General features: G+C 35.0%; 1 protein-coding gene across 3 annotated transcripts in view; it reads left to right on the top strand.

Annotated features, from left to right (window-relative positions):
- Positions 1–25,653, top strand: part of LOC106880424 (alpha-N-acetylglucosaminidase) — a 132,747-nt gene that overhangs the window by 9,585 nt on the left and 97,509 nt on the right. For all 3 annotated transcript variants that reach the window (XM_089358120.1, XM_089358121.1, XM_089358119.1), the window contains exons 2-5: positions 11,432–11,471; positions 20,370–20,527; positions 22,036–22,226; positions 22,930–23,077. In XM_089358120.1, coding sequence (XP_089214246.1) covers positions 11,432–11,471; positions 20,370–20,527; positions 22,036–22,226; positions 22,930–23,077 — 537 coding nt within the window. The remainder of the gene's footprint in view (positions 1–11,431; positions 11,472–20,369; positions 20,528–22,035; positions 22,227–22,929; positions 23,078–25,653) is intronic.

Here is a 25,653-nt window from a genome sequence, read left to right as displayed (position 1 = left end):
ACTCCTATAAGTTGTACCTGTTGTAAGCTATGGACACATAAGAGGTGCAGCAATATCAAGGGAAGGTTAACTGGGAAGACAGTTTTTGTGTGTGGCAGATGCACAGGGGCAATAAACACTGAAAATGTGCAGAAAACAGCTTCCATCACATGCCAGGGGGAGAAAATAGAAGTAGTTGATAGCTTCTGCTACCTAGGTGACCAAGTCATTTGTGGGGGTGGATGCTCTGAGAGCACAGCTGCTAGAATAAGAATAGCCTCAACAAAGTTCAGAGAGCTCCTACCTCTGTTGGTAACAAAGGGTCTTTCACTCAGAGTTAAAGGTAGACTGTATGATGCATGTGTGTGAACAGCCATGCTACACGGCAGTGAAACATAGACCATTGACTGCTGAGGACATGCATAGGCTTGAAAGAAATGAATCTAGTATGCTCCACTGGATATGTAATATCAGTGTGCATACATGACAGAGTGTAAGTGCCCCTAACAGAAAAGTTGGGCATAAGAAGCATCAGATGTGGTGTGCAAGAGAGACAACTCTGCTGGTATGGTCATGTGTTGCATATGGATGAGCACAGTTGTGTGAAGAAGTGTTACACCCTAACAGTGGAAGGAACCTGTGGAAGAGGTAGACCAAGGAAGACATGGGATGAGGTGGTGAAGAACGACCTTCAAACATTGGGCCTCACAGAGGCAATGACAAATGACTGAGATCAAGTGAGATCATAGCCACAGCCAATACCAGTGTCACAGAACTGGCCCATTTAAAAGTACCCTTCAATCGTTGAGTGATATGCTGTGCTTGAGAAAACCTGTTGAGTCAAGTGAAATTGTAGTCGTGGCTGATGCCAGTGCCGCCTGATTGGCACTAGTGCTAGTGGCACGTAAAGAGCACTATTCAAGCGTGGTCGATGCAGTGCTGTCTGACTGGCCCCTGTACTGGTGGCACATAAAAAGCACCCACTACACTCTTGGAGTGGTTGGTGTTAGGAAAGGTATCCAGCTGTAGGAAACTTGCCAGATCAGATTGGAGTCTGGTGCAACCTCCTGGTTTGCCAGCATTCAGTCAAACCATCCAACCCATGCCAGCATGGAAAGCAGATGTTAAATGATGATGATGATGATATAAGTTTCCTGGAGTATATAATATCAATAATAATAATAAGGATTATTACGATGTGGCATAGCATTAAGATACTTGCAAATGAGAAAATTCACTTTTGCTCAGTATGTATGAGAAATAAGCATTTAAACAACAAAATTATATATTGTGTTTTGATAAACCAGATTATTTCTTCAAGCCCATTGATATGTTTGCAATATATATTGACTTTTTTCTTTTTCAATCTTGTCTCTACTTTTGTACAGATAAGACCAGTGTCACTTCACCTTTATCTTTGTTTCCAAAGCAATCAGATCAATGCTTTGTAAATTATATTTTCACTTTCATCTTTGTCAACTTAATAGTATGTCAAGTTTATTTTCAGTATTATTTCTGTTTCTAATCTGATAAAAACCATTGTTATGTAGATTGTATTTTCAGAATTTTCTCTGCTTTCAAATAGATAAAGAATAGCCTGGACAAAGTTCAGAGAGCTCCAATCTCTGTTGGTAACAAAGTGCCTTTCACTCAGGGTGAAAGGTAGACTGTATGATAAAGACCAATGTTACATCAGCTATATTTTTCTTATTGCTATATAATGTTGAACAACATTACCAACTTATTGATAGTTAGTTTGTGTCCTGTTTGTGGTGGTGGTGGTGGGGGCAACATGGCATTCCAATACAGCATCTTAATCAAACAGCTGAGTAATGAGGAAACCAGACCACTTACTAGAAATAGAAGCCAAATCACCCTCAACATATTTGATGATATGGACTTAGAGACATTATCTGTGAAAAATAAATCAATACTATGGTTATGCCTGGAAACATTTTGTCCTAACAATAGCTGAAAATATAAATATTCCATTTTAGACTATGAGCATTGCCCTTTCTTCTTGCATTAAAGGGTTAATATCCTATGTGGTACGCTTTCAGTCACAGGCCTGCACAATCAGGACTGATCAGGAACTAAACAATAGTAACAACAACCATGTAATCCAGGACAAACTGTCTTGAGGCTAGGGGCTTGATGACTAAACTTACTCCACCTAGTTTACTGGGTGAAGAAGATTGTGTCTACTTATCAAGATTAAAAAACACAAAGCATCAAAGGACAGAAGAGTCTTTTACAAAGATCAACCACACCAGAGAAGACAGGCACCACCTCTCGCTCTCTCTCTCTCTCTCTCTCTCTCATGATAGTGCATCTAAACTCAAATGCTATATTGGCTTTGTTGGCCCCTGGTTTGACTGAGGACTGGGAAAGATGGGCAGAGGACACTGGTCTCTTTCTAAGCACCAACAGCCTCCTTAGGCTATAGAATTTGGTTAGTTCTGTCTAAGATGACATTATCTAATCTTTGGGGTGGGGTGGGGGGCAAACCTGTGTGCTAAAGGTTAAAGGTAGAATGGATGAAGAAGAAGGTAAACTTGATTTTAAATGTTAGATTTTTGTGTTTCCATCCTGAAGACAGGCTGGATCTAGCCAATGTTTATATGCTTCCATTACTGGTTGCATATTTTTTCAAACTACATCTGCAAACATTATACAGTAGCTTTGAGCCCCCAGAAACAGCTGTCGGACCTGTAACAACATACCTTCTCCCCTTTAATTCTCTTTATCTATGTACTCTGTGTATGTTTGCTCTGTTAATATATAAATACATTCCTTATTTAATGAAAAAACTTAAACTTAATTTATGGTCTAATTCATTCCAGGTAGTAGACTGGTTCAACTCTATTGATAACAAACACTAAATTTATCCAGTTTGATATTTGTAGTCATTATTCCTCTATTAATTCCATCATCCTTAATAAAGCCCTATGGTTTGCACATAATAAAACTGGCCTCACTCAAGATGAAATTAATGTTGTTTTAGCAGCTAAAAAATCAATTATCAAATTTGATAATAAATTTTGAGTTCGAAAAGATAGACCTGGTTGCTTTGATATAACAATGGGAGCTAGCGACTCTGCCCAAGTTTCTGACCTAGTCAGTATTTATATTCTATCTGAAATAGCTGACCAATTCCCATATATCCTCAGTGGATTATATCACAATGATGGTCTTCTTTACCTCCAAAATATCTCAAATTAAAAATTACAAATTGTTAAAAATAATCAAAGATTAGTAATTAAAAATTACATAGTTTATATAAGAAAGAAACTTTCTAAAAAATATTATCATAACATAATTATTATAGAAATTAAATAAATGCTGAATTATCCAAAAAAATATAATCATAAGGACTTCGTAAATGTCCTTTTGATAATTATTCATTTCCATACTAAGAAAAATAATGCTAAAATTGAAATTACTTGGTTCTTTAGAGGAAAAAATCCCATTGTAATGTTTATATGCATTTATATTTATGGAAGAATAAAAGGGACATAATTACACAGAAGTAATTTACGAAGTATGTTTTTAATATGATGTACAATAAAAATTATTTATGTAAGAATAATTTTTATCTATACTTTTACATAAATAAATAAAAATTTCTTATCTTTCAGGGGAAATGATTCACTTTAAATCAATATATTTATAATTTAATGCATTGATACTTATGAAGGAATAATATAATACTAGAAATGTATAATATTTAGAACAGGTTCTACTTTAAATTCTAATTTAAATTAATATAATTACATTTAAGATCATTCAATATAAAATAACATAACTTTAAAACTTCCTAAGGACTTCAGTATCATTATCATAATTACTTCGTTTATTAGAGGAATATAACATATCGTAATGCTTATAATACACACACACACATATACATATATATATATAAAATACCTAGACACATACATGCATACATAGATGCATATACACACATATATACACACATATACACATAAATACATACATACACACATATATATATGCATATATACACATAAGAATACATAATACATATCAGTATTCATTTACCCAAATATGTAAAAAAAAATTACAAATAATTAACAAAAATAAGTTAACAGATACATATATACAGATATCAATATATATCAATATATATATATATATATATAAATAGCTATAAGAAAATGGAGGGGAATAGGTGGTATTCATCAACTTGCAGACATTGTCTTGTATCAATTTTAGATTAATAAATCTTTAGTATTATATTGATAAAATATTGATAGTAAATAAATAATTCTAATCAATTTACTAAATAATAATAATAATAATAATGATAATAATAATAGTATATATATATATATATATATATATATATATATATATGGTGGTTGTCTACTCCTTAAACAGAGTTTGACCACCTCCTGCACCTACACCTTAGCCCTTTCATGGCGTCTTATGTGGCTTTTTAAACTAGACAGTGTTTTGAAAAAACACCCACACAGATTGCACCTCTGATTTGCACTACCAATACCTGCAAGTAAGTTCTGCTCATTGTGGATCCTAACATCCATCTATCTATCTAAATAACAAATCTAAAGCAAGATATATACATATATATACATATACACATACATGCATATATCTACATATATGCATATATCTACATGTATACACACACACACACACACACACACACATATATATATGTAAACATTCTAAAGATTATATAACAATATGACATTTAATTATCTAAAATAGTTTATACTTTAATACCCAATAATCCTCCAAATAATCGATTCAATTCAATTATATTTTCTAGACACATATTTTGAAGAGTGTTTACAAGATAAAACATGTTCTTGTCTGTTGTTAAGAAGTTTCTTTTTTGATGTTAAAGTTTGATATATTTCCTCCACACATAAGTTACATCTATCATCAGCAACTTTATAAGATCTAGCATGACTAAGTATTTGCTATTTAAGGTTATATAATTTATTATTATTCTTTAACTTCCATATATATTTACTTAAACTGGTACTACATAACTTATTACTGTTTCTAAAAGTATATTAATAGTTTGCAATATGTTGTTTAATAAAATTTTTATATATGTATGTATTCATCATCATCATCATCATCATCATCTTTTAATACCACTTTACAGAGTATACTGGGTGCTTTTACATGGCACCAGCATGAGCACTCTAACATGGTTTTGGCACAGGTGCCGTTTTGTAGCACCAGCATGAGCACTGTTATGCAGCACCGGCACAGCTGCTTTTACATTGCACCAGCACCCATAAACCTGTAAGACTAAAATCTCTTGGCTGAGCGAGGGATGTAGAGAACATGCCTGTATGTATGGAAAGGCACAATTTTACTTAGCTTGATTTGTCTTCTCAAGCACAACAAACCACCAGAAGTCTTGGTGCCTTGTCATCTCTGTAAGGCCCAACGTCTGAGGATCCTTTCTCACCCCTTTGTTCTATGTCATCCTTGGTCTAACCCTTACACAGGTTTCCTCCACTATTAGAAATTATTACTTCTTGATGCAGCTGTTTCATCCATATGATAATGCTTATTTCAAATGTGTGTGTAGTTAGCTTTCTTTGAGATCTGAGGCTGAATATTTCAGTTCTAAAGCTAAGATGGTTGGCAAACAGCATTTCTATATTTAGCAGTATAATTTGAAGATGGTTGTTGTTGGTAAACAACAATACTATATTTGGTGATATTTAGTAAAGCCATTCTGACATTATTTTGTAGTAGATGTGCTAGTCCAAAGAAAAAGTTTAATTTTTACCCCCAAAATTGTCACTAGCACATTCAAGAAGTTTCTAGAAAAGCATATTGAAAGAACCTGAAATTTAACTCTTTGTGGGACATTTGGCTTATTGCAGCTGGAAGTTGTTTTTTTTTCAGTTTTACATATAAGACAATTTTAATCTCTCAACTTCACTGAAAAATTATTTGTCTTCACTAACAATTATGTTCTCTTTCTCCAAGTGTTACTTTGTAATTCATGCATATCATCATCATCATCATCATCATCATAATCATCATCATCATCATCATCATCATCATCATCATCATCATCATTTAACATCTGCTTTCCATGCTAGCATGGGTTGGATGGTTTGACTGAGGATTGGCAAGCCAGTAGGCTACACCAGGCTCCAATCTGATCTGGCAAGTTTCTACAGCTGGATACCCTTCCTAATGCCAACCACTCCAAGAATGTAGTGGGTGCTTTTTACGTGCCACTGGCATGGAAGCCAGTCAGGGAGCACTGGCAACCAATATTATTTTTATTATTATTATACATATGTGTATTATTTTATGAAACATGACAATTTGCTCTGTTTTCAGTTCTCACAGGCAACTCAGCCACTAGGTTGGAGAGTGGAGTATTGCAGCCCCTTCACATGAAAAAACAGTTTTAAATCGCAGATAACCAAAAGTCAATGAACTCAGAAATAATAAATAACAGTAACAACACTTCTCTCTCTCTGTGACCTCTGTAAAGCTGGTAGAATGATTGCTGTCTCTTATTTAACCCATGCAAATAACCATCTATTATTCACAGATAATCCTCATTAGCAGATATTTAATAGAATATTTAAATACTCAACAAAAGAAGTGCAAAGTGAACATTTTAGATCTCCCCTAACACAAATTAAATACTAAATAATAACAACAACAATAATAATAATAATAATAATAATAATAATAACAACAATGATGATGATAATAATAAAAGCCAAAAACAAGCAAAATCAACTACAGATCTCTCTCTCTCTTCCATTTGACCTTAGGCAGGACACATACATTAGCCTACTTGCTCAGTTCATTCTGCAGATGTAAAAAAAAAAAAAAAAAAAAAGAAAAGAAAGAAAGAAAGAAAGAAAGAAAAAAAAGCATTTTGCCCCACTGAATTACAGCTGACCTGAAATACATCTATACTAAGCTGGCTATTGATAAGGAATATTAGATAGTCCTATTGTTTGTTTGGCTGAATTAGATAGACAGCACCAAGCTTAAAGCATTGTTCCAAATATTTATATGAATGGTTCCCAACCACATGGTTTCAGGTTCAGTTCCACAGTGTAGCACAACTCCAGCAAGCATCTTCTACTCAAGTCCTCAAGCCAACCAAAGCCTTGTGAATGGATTTAGTAGAAGGAAGCTGAAAGAAACCCATCATGTGTGTGTGTGTATACAAATGTTTTATAGTCATCTTGTAAATTCATGATGCAATGTAGGCCAGCCACTTCTACAATATAAGGACAAATTCAAAGATAATTTGAAACATCTGAATATTAGGAAAGAAAACTTTCAGAATTTTTTAAGAAACCATGCAACCGGAGAGCAATTTCTACAGCTTCAGAATTTTGAAACTCAAAGAATACTTCAAGAGCAGTTACGGGGAAAATAGGAAAACAAAACAACAGAACAACAGTCTTCCTACAAACCACCAATGTTCACATTGTGGCTTCTCAGCTAAATCACATGCTGGTTTCATAAACCATGCTCATATCCATATTATATTTGGTGGCCTGAGGAGTCACTAGATGAAGTGAATGAATTATAAACATTGTAGTAATAGTAATGTGAGTGTTATTGATTGTCTATTTGGGTTTTCTTTTTTCTGTCTTCTTACTGAACACTAAATATCTTTGACTGGAGAGTTCATCATATATATAGATATATATATGCTACTTAACATTGATGTATTGTAAGAACACTGTAATTCTGCAGTATTTGTCTTGAGAAAACATCTCATACAGATCTTGAGTGCTTAAAAGCAGACACACGTGAGTTCAGCTTTTAAGCACTAAAGATACTTCTTCAAGATGACTACCACAGCATTACAACATTCTTACCATACATCCACATTAATTAGGATATGAAGATTTCCATTCAGTGCAAATACTGCTGCCGTCACTAAGATCTAATGTATTTGTATGTGTGTTTGTGTCTATGTCTTGACATCACATGTCTGTTGTAAATGAATGTCATGTTTCCACTATTCTGCGGAAACATATCTGGTTACGGGGAAATATTATCTTACTTGGAAACAGGTAAGATTTAGTGATAGGAAGGACATTCAGCCATAGAAAATTTGCCTCAATAAACTCTGCTTGACTCATGCAAGCATGGAAAACATACTTGCATTAAAACAACGATTTACATTTTTTCTTTAAATTCTTATTCAACTAAAGAGTTACCTGCCTTATGATGAGTAACTCTAAAAGTCTGTCTTTTCCACCAAGGGTTAACATCAGCAAATATGGCATACACATAATCATTATAATGTAACTTTCATCAAATTTCTTGGTGCTTATGCAAAATGATGATATGAAAACTATTTTTTTTAAAGAAAAATATTTATTACTTTAATATAAAATCCAATAAAACAAATTTCCCATTTGTATAATCACAATGAATATATGTCATTACTTCTCTAAATTTTATCAACATCTCCTCTTATTTCTGAAAAATTTCATCAAAATACTTGTATTTTTCAGAAAGTTATCATTGCCTGCCACCAAGCCTTGGGTATGCACTCATCCTGCACCTTTCTTATTAACTCTCTCTGTATCTCTCTTTTACTCCAGTCATGCTTTACATATGATGTAAAACATTACTGGAGAAATTAACCAATCAACCAACCAATATTTATATCAGCTATTATTAAATAGAAATTACTTTTTATGAAGTTGACAGGGGAGAATAGATATGAAATTGTTTCAAAGAATGCCATCTCCAACTAGAATTAGAGTCCTGGTCCACACATCTGGGACTGTGCTTTATCTTATTCACATAACCGTCAACCTCTTGACCACAGATATGCTGTCTCCTCACAGTCTCTTCTTCAGAACTGGCTGATCTTCTGTCACTTCCATTTAATTCCACTTGACTCACTTATCTTTACTTGTCTCCCCTCCTCATGTCACTCTTACAGTAGCTACTCATTCATACCAGGTCTTGCATCAACACTTTTTCCCAGTCTTTTTTCCCCAGAATGCTGCTTCTCTGGAAATCTCCACCAGCTCAATTTTTCTTGCAGCCATCAATTTGTAATTATTCAAGAATAACCATGTCAATCTCATAAACTTTAGAAGGCCTTCAACAACCATGGGCACAATTCTTCTCTTCAGACATAATCATTTATAAAAGTAAAAAAAGAAAGGAACATCTCAGACAATGTCTCAAAGATGACATGGGATAATTAGCAAAGAGTCCTTCACCAATTAACTACCTCTAACTCACAGATGTACTGTCTCTTCTTTCTGCCTCTTCTACTGAAACTACAATGACCTCAGCATACAAGAGCCTTTGAGGCCTAACTAATGTACATGTCTTCCCTTTCCTTCATTAATCCTTTCACTACCATATTTCTGTTGAGATGCTCTGTGTTTCTTTCAATTATTTTTTAAAATAACAAAGAATTTAGTAAAATAACTTAGTTATCATTAAGCTAGTGTTAGGAACAAAAATTGTGACTAAGGTTTGGTGGAAGATTTTAATTCAGAACTTTTGAAAACAATACATTTGTACTACAGAGCCAGAGGTGGTTTCAGCTGGGTTGGTATCAAAAGGGTTAAATATCTAATTTGTATGACAATAATTGCTTCAAATTTTGATACAAGGCCTGCAATTTTAAGGGAGGGTGTAGGTCAATTACATTGAAATCAGTGTTCAACTGGTATTTATCTTAGTGACCCCAAAAAGAAAGAAGACAAAGTCAACCTCAGCAAATTTGAACCTAGAACATAAAGAGTTAGAAGTAATGCTGCTAAGTATTTTGCTTGACTAGCAAGACAATAATAGACTCTATAATACTCTTCCTTCCCCCAGTTATTCCTCCTCAGAGCTGCAACCTTCTGAAATTCTCTGCACAGCCCTCTTGTTCTAGTAAGTGTTAACCTACACAAGTTCAAACTGATAAATACTGCATTAATCTCATAAGTCAGAGTCTGCAATGGTCCTGCCTATTTGTCTCAGCATGGAAAGCGGACGTTAAACGATGATGATGATGATGATGATGATGATGATTTAAAAAATAAATTGCAACAACACTTTATTATTGATGATAAAATTCAAAAGATTATATATTCAGAGATATTCACCCAATAATTTCTATCACATGATGTCACAGCAAAAATGTTCCACAAGTTTCATCTATATCACAATTACACGTCAGATAGTTAAACAGTTAAGCAGTTGTTAGCTGGAGACTGACTATTATCATCTTCCTTTAATATTTTCAGGTCAGACCATCTATACCATGAATTATTATTTGCTCAAGTACAATGTGATTTCAAACATTATGCAATTCTCTCCCATCATTTTTTGTTTATCCATACTCAAGTATAACACTATCTAAGGGTCCAACACTACTCAAAAGTATGGTACCAAAAGGTTGTGAACTGGCAGAGCCATTGGAGCACTGGGTAAAATACCTCACAGTATTTGTCCCAATCCTCTGCACTGTGGGTCTCTACAGCCACAGCAGACGCTGCACCACCATCAGCAGCTGACACAAGTTCTTTGGATGCAGATCCATGTCATTATCTACTAAACTTACTTCAGCCATTAGGAATGCTAATAAGGCGTATTGCTTGAAACCTAGTACAAGGAATACAAAGCTTATCGAGGGCTTATAAAACCAGCAGTGTTAATGAATATCTAGCAACAAAAGAGAACTTACTCAAGATGATAAATGAGCATGCTATAAAAATACTTGGGAGTGATGGACTCTTAGTTGTAGCCAGAGCATTGATCTAGTAGATTGAATTTTAAACCCACACTACTTTGGTTGGCTTAGACTAGGAGAAGGACAGTCTAATATAAAACCTTCCCACTAGTCATTTTCATCTTTTCTTGTCACTGGGACATAGTAGCTAATAGAGAGTGATGCTTATGTTATACAAGTGTCTATTGCCATAATCTCTGCGAGGTGTTTTCAAGCACTGCAGCACATTATGCTCTTCTGATAACAAGTATAATTCAACATTAAAGTATTTTGTGAGGAATATAACACAATAACCATTTTTATCTATACTGATCTTTCAAAGTTCTTTTGTGAAGGATGTGAGGCACAATGTATAAACTTGATGAGTTGGGAGTATATGGTCACAAACCAGAACATTATGTAGCAGGGGATTTACCTTTCCATTTTCTTTCTGATCTTTACAGTTAGAAAAATTGGCTGGAATCTCCTGAAACTGAGCAGCTTTCTTTAACCCTTTTGTTACTATATTTCCATTAAAATACACTGTCTTTATTCTGGTCTCAAGTGATTCACAGTGAAACCTTATTTTAAAATTTCACATTAGTTTATGTTTTAAACACTAACCTAATTTTTATTTTTTAACTTTTAACTGATATAGTAGCTGCTTACTTGATATATATATCGACATGTCTTAAAGTGATATTTTTATTTCTCTTTCAGTTGATATTCCTCCTGACCTTTGGGATTAATTCTTCTACAAGTAAGTCTGTATCTTACATTACTGTTGTTGTTGTTGTTACTACTACTACTACTACTACTACTACTACTACTACTACTACTACTACTACTTCTTCTTCTTCTTCTTCTTCTTCTTCTTCTTCTTCTTCTTCTTCTTCTTCTTCTTCTTCTTCTTCTTCTTCTTAATTGGTGAGCTGGCAGAACCATTAGTACACTGGGCTTAGTGCATTCCATCTGTCTTATGTTCTGAATTCAAACTCTGCCATGCTTGACATTGCCTTTCATCCTTTCAGGGTTGATAAAATAAATACCATTTAAATACTGGTCTTAATACAATCGACTTCCCTGTCCTCTCAAAAGCTGCTTGTACCAAAATTATTATTGTTATTATAATAACAACAATAATAATGATTTCAAATTTTGGCACAAGGCCAGCAAGTTCAGGGAGGGGATAAGTTGATTATATTGACCCCAATATTCAACTGGTACTTACTTTATTGACCCCATAAGGATGAAAGGTAAAGTTGACCTTGGCGGAATTTGAACTCAGAATGTAAAGGTAAATGAAATGCAGCTAAGCATTTTGGCTGGCATGGTAATGATTCTGCCAACTTGTCACCTGATGACGACGGCAGCGACAACGACGGCAGCGACAACGACGTTGACAATAATAACTAGAAAAGCACTTGGAGAGCGCAGACCTCCGCCAAGCAGCTCATTTCCACCCATATACATTGCATGCTGAAAATCGCCCAATTTCCCAAACCATTTTATACATTGTTGGTAGACAGGTGATTGGTTTATAGTTCTTTGAGTTTTCTCCATCATTTGTTTTTGGTATTAGGTATGTCACTCCTTGTGTCAACCAGTCTGGGCTATTTTCTGGGTTTTTCATGGCTTCGTTGTATGCTGATGACATATTTCCATGTATATCAACTAGCTGTTTGATCCAGAAATTTGGTACTTGATCTATTCCCGGTGACTTTCAATTGCTGGCCTTTTTCAGGGCCAGGGTGACCTCCTCCTTTTGAATATCTTCCCATTCCTGTACCTCTTTATTTTCCAGGAGTGTTTCTTGTTCCTTAATCCATTCTGCATCTTCATTATGTTGCTTTTCATTTTCCCATATCGTACTCCAGAAATTTTCCATATCCTCTTTCTTTGGCGGTTGCTCAACATTTATTTGTTGTTTAGTGAGTTCCCTATAAAATTTCTTTCCATCTTCTTTAAATAATTTATTTTGTCTAAATTGCTTCTCTTTATATATCATGACAGTCGTGCCTTTGCTTGGATTTTTTACTTTAGGTTTTCTTTTGGTTCAGGTATTTCATTTTTTTGTTTGATCCCATGCTTTTTGCATATTTTCTTGGCTTTTCTTTGGTTGACCTGGTTTCCGTTACTTATTTCAGTCAGTATTGATAGGTCACCTCTCATGCATTGTATATCCTTTTCTAAGTTTTCTTTCCATTTTGGTTGTCTTTTCTTCTGTTGAGCAGTTTTCCTTTTTAGTTTTATGTCTTTTGCTTCAGTAATAGCTGTAGCATAGGCTAGTTGGTTTAGTGATGTTATATTTAGTGGTTCTATTGTTGTTGATTTTATCTCATCTATTACATTATTGCCAATTTTAATCAATTCCTTCAAATTCTTATCCATACTGACTTTTGGTAGAGGCTTTCTGTCTGTGGTGTCTTGTGCTTTTACCTGTTCCCATTTTCTCTATATTTCTTCTTTTAGTTCCAAATATTTCTCCCTATCCATGTCATGTTTCATGCTGTTGGTTGTTTTACAGGTTCTTCTGTCTCATTACCCACAGAGGGCTCCTCAAATACATCCTCTTCTTGGTTTTCTGTAGTCCCTATTTCTATTTCATTTGTATTTGGTGTTATATGGTGAGATCTGTTGACTTTTTCTTTTATTTCTTCCAGCTCAGTGTCTGTGAGTCTCCTGTTTTTAATGATATCTCTTCGGATATTCCATAACTTGTTGGGATCCATATTTAACCTTGAAGTTGGATTTTGTTGTCTCCATAATTGATAAGTCCTTTTTGTTGTGTTATCTTCTAATGGTGTGACTACCGTCGTGTAGTATACTCTTCCCAATCCCATTTAGTTCTAGGGTTTTTGCATGTAGTATGGCTTGCATTGGTGGGGCTCAGGTTGAGGTTTTCCTCGGTTAAGTTGCCCACAGTTGCCTAGGAGTGGGTAGAGTTCGAATCAGTAACCGACTTTTTGCTCCCAGCCTGACTCCTCATTAGGGGGTGCGCTCCTTGTTGACCCGTGAGACGAGCGATGCGGTATGGGTTGTTTTTATTGACTTTATCCATTATTGGTTAACTACTGGGTATAATCATGGTGATTGGCGACATACTCCTTGAGTACCTGAGTGTGCCCTATGCGTATCACACACATTGCTGGTTCCGTCTTCAAGGCCATTGTCCATCTGACTTTATGGGTCATCTGCCCTCTCTGCCATCTCAGACTTCATGCACTGAAGGGAAGGTATCCCTTCAGCCACAACAGCAATCTAACTGCCGTTGCCCCTCACTTAGTTTAGCACTACTGTCGAGTGGAGGTCCTGGGGTATGGCTGTCGGTGTGCACAACTGGCTACTTGGGGTCATAAGTGAGAGTTGAGTTTTTGTTGTGAACTAGTGATCATCATCCATGCTCTTAGCATGCGACAGATGGTGAACAGAAGTGCTATCACTAACAAATACCCCATATGCCCCTTATTATTATTATTATTGCGGGGAGCTGGCAGAATCATTAGTATGCTGGGCAAAATGCTTAGTGGCATTTCGTCTGTCCTTACATTCTGAGTTCAAGTTCCACCAATGTTGACTTTGCCTTTCATCCTTCTGGGGTCAACAAATTAAGCACCAGTGAAACACTGGGGTTGATGTAACTGACAAGTCCCCTCCCCACAAAAGTTTAGGCCTCGTGCCTATAGTAAAAAGGATTATTATTATTATGGCAGTGAGCTGACAGAATCATTAGCACACTTGGCAAAATGCTAGCAGCATTTTGTCCATCCTTATATTCTGAGTTCAAAATTCCACCAAGGTCCACTTTGCCTTTCATCCTTTTGGGGTTGATAAAATAAGTACCAGTTGAACACTGGGGTCGATGTAATCAACTTACCCTTCCCCCAAATTTCAAGCCTTGTGCCTATAATAGAAAGGATTATTATTAAGTGGTGAGCTGAATCATCAGCCTGCTGGGCAAACTGTTTAGCAAGCATTTAGTCTGTTTTCATGTTCTGAGTTCAAATTCTGCCAAAGTTGACTTTGCTTTTCATCCTCTCAGGGTTGATAAAATAAGTACTGGGGTTGATGTAATTGACTTACACCCCCCCCCCCCCCCCAAATTACTGGCCTTGTACAAAAGTTTTAAATCATTATTATTATTATTATTATTATTATTATTATTATTATTATTATTATTATTATATTTTAAAAAGGATTGACATAACTCTTCACAAAGGTAAACAGTCAAGACGAAGAGCGTGATTCAATTGTAGTAGATATTTTATTGGTTGAATGATATTTCAGCAGTAAGTCTGTCTTTGTCAAGTTCAAAATAAGAAGTGATAAAAATTCAAAATTATAGAAATTTAAATGTAAAGTATGAACAAGAGCAACCAGCATCCACACATTGATGGAATGATGTCCTCAGTTTTTAAGTTTCAATTTTATAACAGGTGAAAAGAAGAAGACAGAAAAAAGACAAGTAATGAGGAAGAAAAAAGAAAAAGAAGAATATTTAATCAAACAGTTTTTTATAAATCTGATGATATTCTCTTGTCATTTCATTCATGCCTCCAGGGCATGATGCTAATAACCCACAAACATATTTCTCCTCATACATTCTGAGAAATGAAAGTGAAGCAGATTCAGAATATTTTCTGAGAATATGCACTTTGAAGTCTTCTTCAAAATTCTCACATGAACATTCAAGACAAATTTTACCACCCAATAGGTTCCGTGTTTTAAGTGAAGATTTTAAGCAAAGCCCAAAAAGTAGTCAGGAATCTAATGAGGGCAAGACTCTGAAAACTACTTGCCTGAGAAAAACCATTACACTAGAGAATAAGTCAGTCATAAATTTATCTAGGTCAAAACTTTCATGCAATGATGTCTCAGTCTTGGAGATTGGACTGAGTTTTTGCCCAAGCACTAAGAATTTTTACAAGAATAAACTAGTTCAAGGGCTATTTCAGTTTGTCTGCCGTCACAAGCTGAAAGAATATCTTTTTGAAAAAACTGGTAATAAGGAGTTAGAAAACCCTATGCTTACTGAAAATAAAAAGGATGATGATCGAATCAGGATTAATTGGATTGAAAAGAATCCCAATTGGTATCTAGATAAAGTTCAGGATGGACATTCACAAGCACTACTGGATTTTCTTGAATCATGTCAGGCAGGCATTAGAGAAAGCCTTAAAACAAGTGGAAAGAAGTCCTGGAATAGCCTCACAAATTCCCAAAGTTATGCACTCCAATGTGTAGCTAATAACAATTCTATTGTTATTAAAATGGTGGATAAGGGAGGCACTGTTGTAATTATGGATAAAAGTGAGTAAATTTCAGCTTGTGAAGAAGTTTTAAATGACAAAATTTCATATGAAGAATTACCTGTCGATCCAAACCCCAATTACAGAGAGGAACTTAACAAAATAATTCTGGAAATGGAGGGAAATAATTTCATTAAGGCCGAATTTAGGATTTTATGGTCAGAAAGAAAAATACCTGTATTTTATGGTCTCCATAAAATACACAAAAAGTTTAAAAGATTTCCTCCAATGTGCCCAATTGGCAGCAGATATAAATGTTGCATGGCCAAATTTTTGGAATGGCTGGATGGCTTTCTACTCTCCGTCACAAAATGATCAAGTTCCTATATTCGGGATACTTTTGATTTTGTATATAAAAATCAACAATTTTTTTAAGCACCAAGGCCATGTCGAGACCTGTTTTTTGGTAAACATGGATGTTTCTTCCTTATATCCCAATATTGATCTCAATGAAGGGGTAGAAGCATGAATGGATGCCTTTGAAGAGTGGTCAAACAAAAGTATTCCATCAAATTTTCTCTGTAGATTATTGAGGTTTGTGTTAGAAAGTAACACAATGAAGTTTAGACAAAGATTTTATCACCAGGCGAAAGGTTGAGCCATGGGTACCCCCATGGTAGTTAATTTTGCTAATGTCTTCATGACGAAATTTGTGACACAGTTACTGAAGGCATTCAGATTCCTTCATGGTCATGAACCAATACTCTGGTTACAGTTCATTGATGATGTATTTTTTGTCTGGGAAGGATCACAGGATAGTTTAATAGACTTCTTGCATTTCTGTAACTGTTATACTAGAAAGTATGGCTTTAAGTCCAACTTAAAATTTACATCTAGTTTTTCAAAAACTAGCATTGAATTTTTAGACACAAAAGTCAAGTTTTCTGGAGGCAGAATAGTGACAGAATTATTTTGCAAGCCCACGTCATCCCACATTTATCTCCACTGCTGCTCCAATCATCCACATCATATTATTCGGTCAAATCCGAAATCCTAATTTTTGAGGATAAAACGGATTTGTACTGACATAGGAGATTACTGGAAACATGTAAATGTCAAATGCAGTTACAGTGAATCACAGTTAAAGGAAATAGCAAATGAAATAGCTAAGATTAGCAAAGATAGTCAAACTTTCACGCATAATTTTAGCAAACACAATACCATAGATGACAGAATTCCTTTAGTGATTAGCTGGCACCGAAATTTCGCAGGCATTTCAAAAGTGTTGCATGAAAGTTACCAACATGTAGCGAAAAAATATCCTCGTTTCAAACAGATATTTCCTCAGCTGCCTATTGTAGCCTTTAGACGGAATAAGAATTTAAGAGAATTATTGACCTCTATTTCTGACTCCGTAAAAATGAACATTGGAGTATCTGCACGCTGTACCTTGAAAAACAGCTGCAAGAGGGGTAAGCCCTGTTCATTGTGCAACAACATGAGTGAAGTGAATTTCATTAGGAATCATAAAAGAAATGTTATGATTTATACTGAAGGTGGGACATGTAGAGATTCCCATTTGGTGTATGCAGCAGAATGCATGAAACACAACTTTATTTATGTTGGTCGTACAACAGAACAATTAAACAAAAGGTTTAATGGGCACAGATTTGATATCAGGCACAATAACAGTAGTTCGACAGAACTTGCTCAACATTTCCTTTCAAGCGATTGCAATTTTGAAGAAGATTTGAAAGTGCACATTCTCAGAAAATATTCTGAATCTGCTTCACTTTCATTTCTCAGAATGTATGAGGAGAAATATGTTTGTGGGTTATTAGCATCATGCCCTGGAGGAATGAATAAAATGACAAGAGAATATCATCAAATTTATACAAAACTGTTTGATTAAATATTTTTCTTTTTCTTTTTTCTTTCCTCTTTTCTTCTGCCTTTTTTTCTTTTTTTTTTTCTTTTCACCTGTTATAAAATTGAAACTTAAAAACTGATGATGTCATTCCATCAACGTGTGGATGCTGGTTGCTCTTGTTCATACTTTACATTTAAGTTTCTAAAATTTTGAATTTTTATGACTTCTAATTTTGAACTTGACAAAGACAGACTTACCGTTGAAATATCATTCAACCAATAAAATATCTATTACAATTGAATTGTGCTCTTTGTCTTAACTATTATTATTATTCAGTAGTTTTATTTTTATAATGTGCTTTCACTTCACTACCGAGCGCAGCTCTGTGTGCCTTGGGTATGTGCTGTGGTTTGCTGTGGTGCACTTATGGTTACTGTATTGAAGAAAACATCCTACGCAAAACACTTTCAATACAGTAACCATAAGTGCACCACAGCAAACCACAGCACATACCCATATCATCATCATCATCATCATCATCATTTTTATAATAAAGGGAACATGCTGGCAAAATTATTAGAGGATTGGTAAAAATGCTTAGCAATATCTGTTACGGCTTATGTTCTGAATTCACATTTCACCTAGGTCAGCTTTGCCTTTCATTTCTCTGGGATCAATAAAATAATGTCCCACACTAATATTGGGAAGATGAAATTGAAGGTGAGAAGCTGGCAGAGTTGTCAGCACACTGGACAAAATCCTTAGTGGCATTTTATCAGGTCCTGCTGCTTTGCGATTGCTTATCTTTTTCCTCATATTTCTGATACTGCCTTATGAGAAGTGGATAGCTTCTTGCTGGAGATAAGAAGCTGTTTGCTTCAGCCTGCAAAGCCATTAAGCTGTTGTTCTTGTATTATGTTGTTCTTGCTTACTCCATATCTTACCTCAGAAATGTTGACTTTCATTACCATCAGAAGCAAATCTTTCACATTCTTTATCATCATTAATCTCTTGATAAAATCTTTTTTGGTTGGTTCTAAACAATTTGTTTTGCCAGTATTGCTTAATCCGTTGTTCAAACCTAATTAGCTTTGCTGTTTTTTGCAAGTATGCACTGCTTCAGTTCTTCAGTTACAACTTTCAGGCCTTTTGTATCTACACCATACTTCTTCTTAACTTTTTAGAATTTCCATTCATTCTTTAGTTCTCCATTTCTTTTCCTGACAAGTATTGACACTACACTGTTCAAGGAATTTATATCTTCTGAAATTCTCCTTTTCCACCAAGATTGTTTATTTCCTCTTCTATCCATTTATGTTCTGTTCTCCGTAGTTCTCAATCCCATCCTTTCTGCCGTAATCCTACGTGCTGCCTTGATGAGATTATTTCTTTGTGTGATGTTCTTTGTTTCAATGTGTCTCAATACATTATTGACTTTACATGTTTCTTGATTTAGTCTCTGTTGGTTAGCCTTCTTAAAGTCACACATAAATTCTGTCCCTTCTGTATTTAATAGATCTCAAATCCTTTTTATTATATACTGATTGGTCTTCTTCTTATTGTTGTTGTTATAAGTATTAGGGTGGCATTGTCACAAATAGTAGAAGGCTGGATTAGATACTTTATATAGTATTTAGTTATGTTCCTTTATATTCTGAATTCAAATCCAGGTTGTATAAAATAAGTGTTCTGCACCAGATTCAAACATTATACCAAAGTTTGTTATATATGAAAACTCACCATATTTGTTAAGTCATGTTCCAAGCTCAAGCTTGATTTATCAAGATATAAAAAAGGAGATTTTTGTATTGCACCCTTCTCCAAATTGTTGACTATTTTAAAAGTTTATCAAAATATGTTGGCAGTTTATTCTTTCTTGTCAGAAATAGTATTACAAATGGTTCAATAGAACTAACATTATTAGTTTCCAAGTTATTTCATCTTTAGAGATGAATAATTTTTAATATTTAAGCTTCATTAAGGCAGTGAGCTGGTAGAATTGTTTGCATGCCAGGCAAAATGCTTAGTGGTATTTCATTTGTCTTCACATTCTGAGTTCAAATTCTGCTGAGGTTGATTTTGCTTTTTATCCTTTCGGGGTCAATGAAATAAGAACTAGTTGAACATTAGGATCAATGTAATCGACTTTATCCTCTCCCCAAATTGTTAGCCTTGTGCCAAAATTTGAAATCAGCATTTACATCTGCATTATGTTTCATTGGGGTTTGATATCCAATTATCATCAGGTGCATTATTTCTGGATATGTACGTAGTATCTAACTGGATTTGAACTAAAAATCTATATTCCTAAACTAATTGTAATGGCAAGCCTCTCCACTTGGCTTCTGATGCATATACAATAAATGTTCCATTTTTAGGTTATTTACGTTTATCTTCATAGTCAGTCATATTGAGCTAATGTTAATAACTGGGTTTTTGGTAAGGGAGCTTGTTTGATTTTTTTTTAAGTTTATATAATTTATTTTTCCTGAGCTGTTTCTTCTCTCATAGGCTGTTTTTAACATTTATATTTACATAGGGTTTCCAAGTTTTAAGTATTTGTACAGCAAAGTTTCACCCAAGGATCAGGCAGTGGCTGCTAAAGGTGTTCTACAGCGCCTCATTCCCAATCGTGCCAATGAATTCAACATACATGTGGATCCTCAGCTGGAAGAAGATGAAAAAGATGTCTTCACTGTAATTGATTTTTTTTTCTCAATATAGATTGGTTTGTCATTTATTATTGGTGCAATTTTTCAGAATTTTCTTTTATTCCTAATATTATCAAAAGAAGAAGGGCAGAGCACATATTGTAACCCTTTCAGGCCTTCTTAGACTAGATTGGGGATATGAATAAGTGGTGGGAAATTACAATGATTCATGTTCAATTTGAATTGTAGTTTTAAAGTTGTTTTTGTTGTTGGGTATCTCCAGTCAGTGGTGTTAAAATAAGCCTTTAGGTCACTGAGCAAGACACCCAAATTGTGGTAGAGCCTGATATATTTTATGCAGCACATGAACACAGTGAATGTCAAAGTGTACTGTAACGATTGGTGGGTTCTGCTCTGTGACTGAATCTTTATTAACATCTAGACAAACAGGGAATTTAGAATGAAGTGTTTTGCATCAGAAATACACAAAAATACCAGCACTGAATTTGAACTCCTTCTTGATGAGAAGGTAGTTTGATAAGTTGTGCACTTGGTCATCTGGTACTGAGGGAAATTTATAGTATGTGCAGTTGTTGCTTAGCTGCAAGTAATCTCTTATCAAACAGATATGTAACCAAAAACTTTCCATGCATCCTAGACTGTATCTAGAGAAAGGCCACAAGACTGATTAGCATAAAGTCAATCACAGACATATCCTGCCTCTGGTTCACAGGTATACTGTCTCCTCTCTCTACATTTTCCACTGCAACTATAATGGCCTTTGCTCTTCAGAGATAGCTACATCCACTCAATTACTATCAACTCACCCCTCTCTCTTTCTCTCATGATCTATATTTTCTTCAACCTACCAGGTCCTGGACTAACCACTATTCCTAGTCCTTCCTCCCCAGAACATCAGCCATCAGGAATTTTTTCTGCAAATGTCATTCCTGCAGTCATCCACTTGCAACAGTTGCATCAGTCTCTTCCATCTTGGAGTATCTGTATGTGCCAGAAGCAGACCTCTCCAATTACTCACTGTTTTTTCAAGTATAATATATCTACATTATTCAATGATTACTTCCTTCTTTTTATGACAGTTGAATGTGATTTGAGAGGAATTTAGCTACTATTTCTGACAGGTCCTGTGACCTGGTAGTAATTCTCTTGTTACTTCAAAAGAGCTGTTTGTTGAGGTTCCAAGAAAGCAAGGTTTAAAGCAATGACATGTTGCTGAAGAGGTTGTTGTTTAACTTTATGTCATCCCTGGATTAGCAAACCTATGGTCAAAGCAAAGAATGCTTTGTTCATAGGTCTGCTAGTCCAAGGATGGTCTAATATTTTCCCTAGACACTGTATCTAAAACTACATTATCTATTGTGCTCTTCCTTGTTTTAAGATGGTTAAATATAAGTTAAGAGAAATTTTACTGCTATTTCTAGCATGTAAACTGACCATATAAAGATCCTTTCCTTTTTACTTTGAATAATTTTGTTTATCTGCCCAATGGTTTCATTTTATGATAAGAAAGTTTTTTTTTCTTTTTAATTTTAGCTCGTAACAGACCCTGCTACTGGAAAGTTGAATATCTCAGGAAATACAGGTGTGGTTGCTGTCTGGGGTTTCTACCACTACTTAAAGTATCATTGTGGATGCCATGTTGCTTGGGGTGGTTCACAGCTTAAAATACCTAAACCGTTACCTGTAATTTCGGCTCCTGCTCACAAGATGAAATCAAAAGACAGGTATGTGGGATTTGACCTCTCATCTAATTTTTCTGTTAATTAGACTTTAGAATAAATTTGATGAGGAAGAGATGATTCCTATGAAGGGATCAGTTAGTACTTGCTGAAATTGGAGTGCCGTTTGCTAACAGTGAAAAAAAAAAGTATAAAGTATAGTAGTAGAGGATGATCATGGAAGACTTGTTGAAGAAATATTCAGGATTGATCTCAAGATATTGATCTTCATTGAAGAGGAAGTGATGATTTTTCTGTATTGCAGAATTGTATTTCATATATTAGTGAGAAAAAAGGAATGTTAAAATGATATTAATGATAATGATAGTAGTGGTAGTGATGAGGATGATAATGGTTGTGGTGATGACGAGGATGAGGATCATCATGAACTCCTCCTCCACACTCCTCCCCTGCCCCTCCTCTTCCAGCTACTCTTCTCCCTCCCTATTCCTACCCCCCTCCTCCTGTTCTTCTTCTTCTTCTTCTTCTTCTTCTTCTTCTTCTTCTTCTTCTTCTTCTTCTTCTTCTTCTTCTTCACACAACTCACCCCTCTTTTCCTTCTGCTGTCTCCACCATCAACTTCTGTGTTTATTATCTATATATGGCCATGACCAAAAATATGATACAGGAGATTTAGAATTATCAAATTTTAATAAAAAACAATTTCAATCTTGGCTTCAAGTTTCCTTTGTTTAAACTGATTTTTCAGGTTTCGCTATTATCAAAATGTCTGCACAGTCAGTTACTCTTTTGCTTGGTTCAACTGGACACAATGGGAAACTCACATTGATTGGATGGCTTTGCATGGCATTAACTTCCCTCTTGCTTTCACTGGACAAGAAGCTATCTTTCAAAGAGTAAGACCAATACTGAGCTACTTTATTCTTGTTTTCCTTTTAACTGTCTTTTCTTCTAAAAGAAAAAAAAGACATCTCATCATCATCATTGTTTTTTTTTAACCATGACAATGGTTGTTTATCAGGCAACCAGGCCCCACCAGTGGTACTTGTCTCAGCTGCACAGTGCATGACAATGGTCCAGCATATATTTACATTAACCACTTTAAAAGAAGCACTGTTTATTTATATAAACTGTTATCACTAGGCTGAATGTTCCAGCAGTATTACTGTGGGAATAAGATCACCCAACAGTGTAAGTCAGACAAATAGTGTATATTGGTTTAAAAAACATAAAAAATTTACATTGGTATGGTAAATCTGAAAACAGGGTGTAATACATAATGGGCCATGACAGTCTGTACATATATATATATATATATATATATATATATATATATATATATATATATATATATATATATCTTGTCTCCTTGCAGCAATTGTGTGCTGCATGCACAGCACTTTGTTTTGATGCATTCTTCATTTTTCAGCAGGCAGAATTGAAGTGTGAAAATGTCCATGTCTCTTGATGAAGACTTTCATTAATAGAAATGTTTTGTGTGGGCATATATATATATATATATATATATATATATAAACAGTTCTGAAATTTTGTAAGCCTATCCTTGTTGTTGTCACTGGAGTTGAAATGAAGGTTTTTCAGTAGTGCTGATAACTGATCATAAGGCATTGTCTCCACAAAGAAAGACATTGCTGTTGTAGGATCTCTACTCCAATATGAAGCATGTGTCTGTTTCTACACAATAATCATGAGGATGAATAATGGAAGGAAAACTTTCAGTTTGTCACCTGTAGTTGGAAACTATTCAGCATCATGTGGTGAACTGTGATTTCAAGGGTCTGCTTTTATACCAGGGATACTAGAAAAACTGTACCTTTGTAGAAAATTGTCCATTGCTCATCAGATCACGTTCTATTGGCCACGGCCATGGACTGCTACCCTTCTGCTCCTTTGATGTAAAAGATACTTATAATTTTTACCGGAACTGGAATCACCCAATCTACTGGGCAAATAATCACTCTTGGGGTTTGAATTGTCTGAACCCAAATCAACTACTGAGGACTCACCATGTGATGTTGCAGTGGAGAAGTTTGGCATAGATAGATGTGTCGACAAATTTGATAAGGCCCATAAATCAACAAAGCAGGCATATATGGATGTGATGAACTTGGTGTAAATGCTGGCGTAGCTGGATGTGAAAACGAACACAAAGCTAGTGTAGCTGGATGTAAAGATGAATGCAATGACCATAAATTCAACAAAACTGGTGTCTCTGGACATGACAACAACCTTAAATTCTGTGAAGAACCAGAAGAATAAGCTGAACATGTATGAATTTGAAAGGAAGCGAGAGTGAAAATGGTGGTGTAACCACCAAAACAGCATATTTTATTCTATTATGGTAATGAAGCCTTAAACCAAGTTGGAAATATTTACATGAAGAATCAAACAAACTTACTAAATTTCTTGAAATTTGCACAGTGGCCTCTATTAGCAACTCTATGAGTGATAGTGGATATTTATGTCACCCTGTACAAAAACCGGGGTAGATATGACTGTGTATATTTATACCATCTGATTTAAAGCAAGTACACAGTTCACGTAAGTTTATGTCAAAGATGTCATGGGGTTAACATTCACTTTTCACTTGCATGGGTTGGATGAAGTTATTTGATGAAGTTTTCTATGGTCAGATGCCCTTCTTGTTTCCAACTTTTACCTGTTTTCTATCTAGGTAATATTTCCCCATGGCCAGACATGTTTTTCTAGAATATTGGAAAGGAATGTATGACGGTAATCCCCACCCCACCCCAAAATGTGTCTTTTCCGAGTCATAAGCTCATAAGGTTGATTTTTTGGTTTTTGTGGCCAGTCCATCACAAGATTACTTACTTTTGCCAGCTAAGTGGACCAGAGCAATGTGAAATGAAGTGTTTTGTTCAAGAATTGAAACCACAATCTTATGATCATGAGTGCAACACTCTTAACACTAAGTCATGTATCTCCATGTATGGCAACAATACTCATATATTATTGTCACATAATACAAGACAAGGAGACACAAACATATGCACACTCATACATACATGCATGCATGCATGTTAGCTTCTTCATGTATGTATGTGTGCATGCATGCATGTTAAATTCTTCATGCATGTATACATTCATACATACATACATACATGCATGCATGCAGGCAGGCAATCCAAGAACAAGAGATCTCCACCAAGTACCTACAGCATAAAAGGCAGAAAATGTTGACAGAAAACAAATTCAGGCTGTTCAAGACCAAGATTGAAGACATCAACCACACTATTGCCAACTGTAAGAGAAAATCTTCCTGATATTATCTTCTCATGAAGCATGATATAGTGACCAGAACAGTGTGGAACAGGATAACAAAAACTGAAAATACTTAGAAATGAGGTTAATCATATTGAGACTGATGGGTCAAAAGAACACTGGTGGAACTTTAAAATTCAAACAAGTTAAAATATAACCAGCCAAATAT

Source organism: Octopus bimaculoides, chromosome 9 (assembly GCF_046866305.1).
Source record: "Octopus bimaculoides isolate indiv1 chromosome 9, ASM4686630v1, whole genome shotgun sequence".
Classification (NCBI taxonomy): Eukaryota; Metazoa; Mollusca; class Cephalopoda; order Octopoda; family Octopodidae; genus Octopus; species Octopus bimaculoides.
The sequence above is the reverse complement of the archived record's forward strand: the minus strand, read 5'-3'. Positions and strand labels throughout refer to the sequence as shown.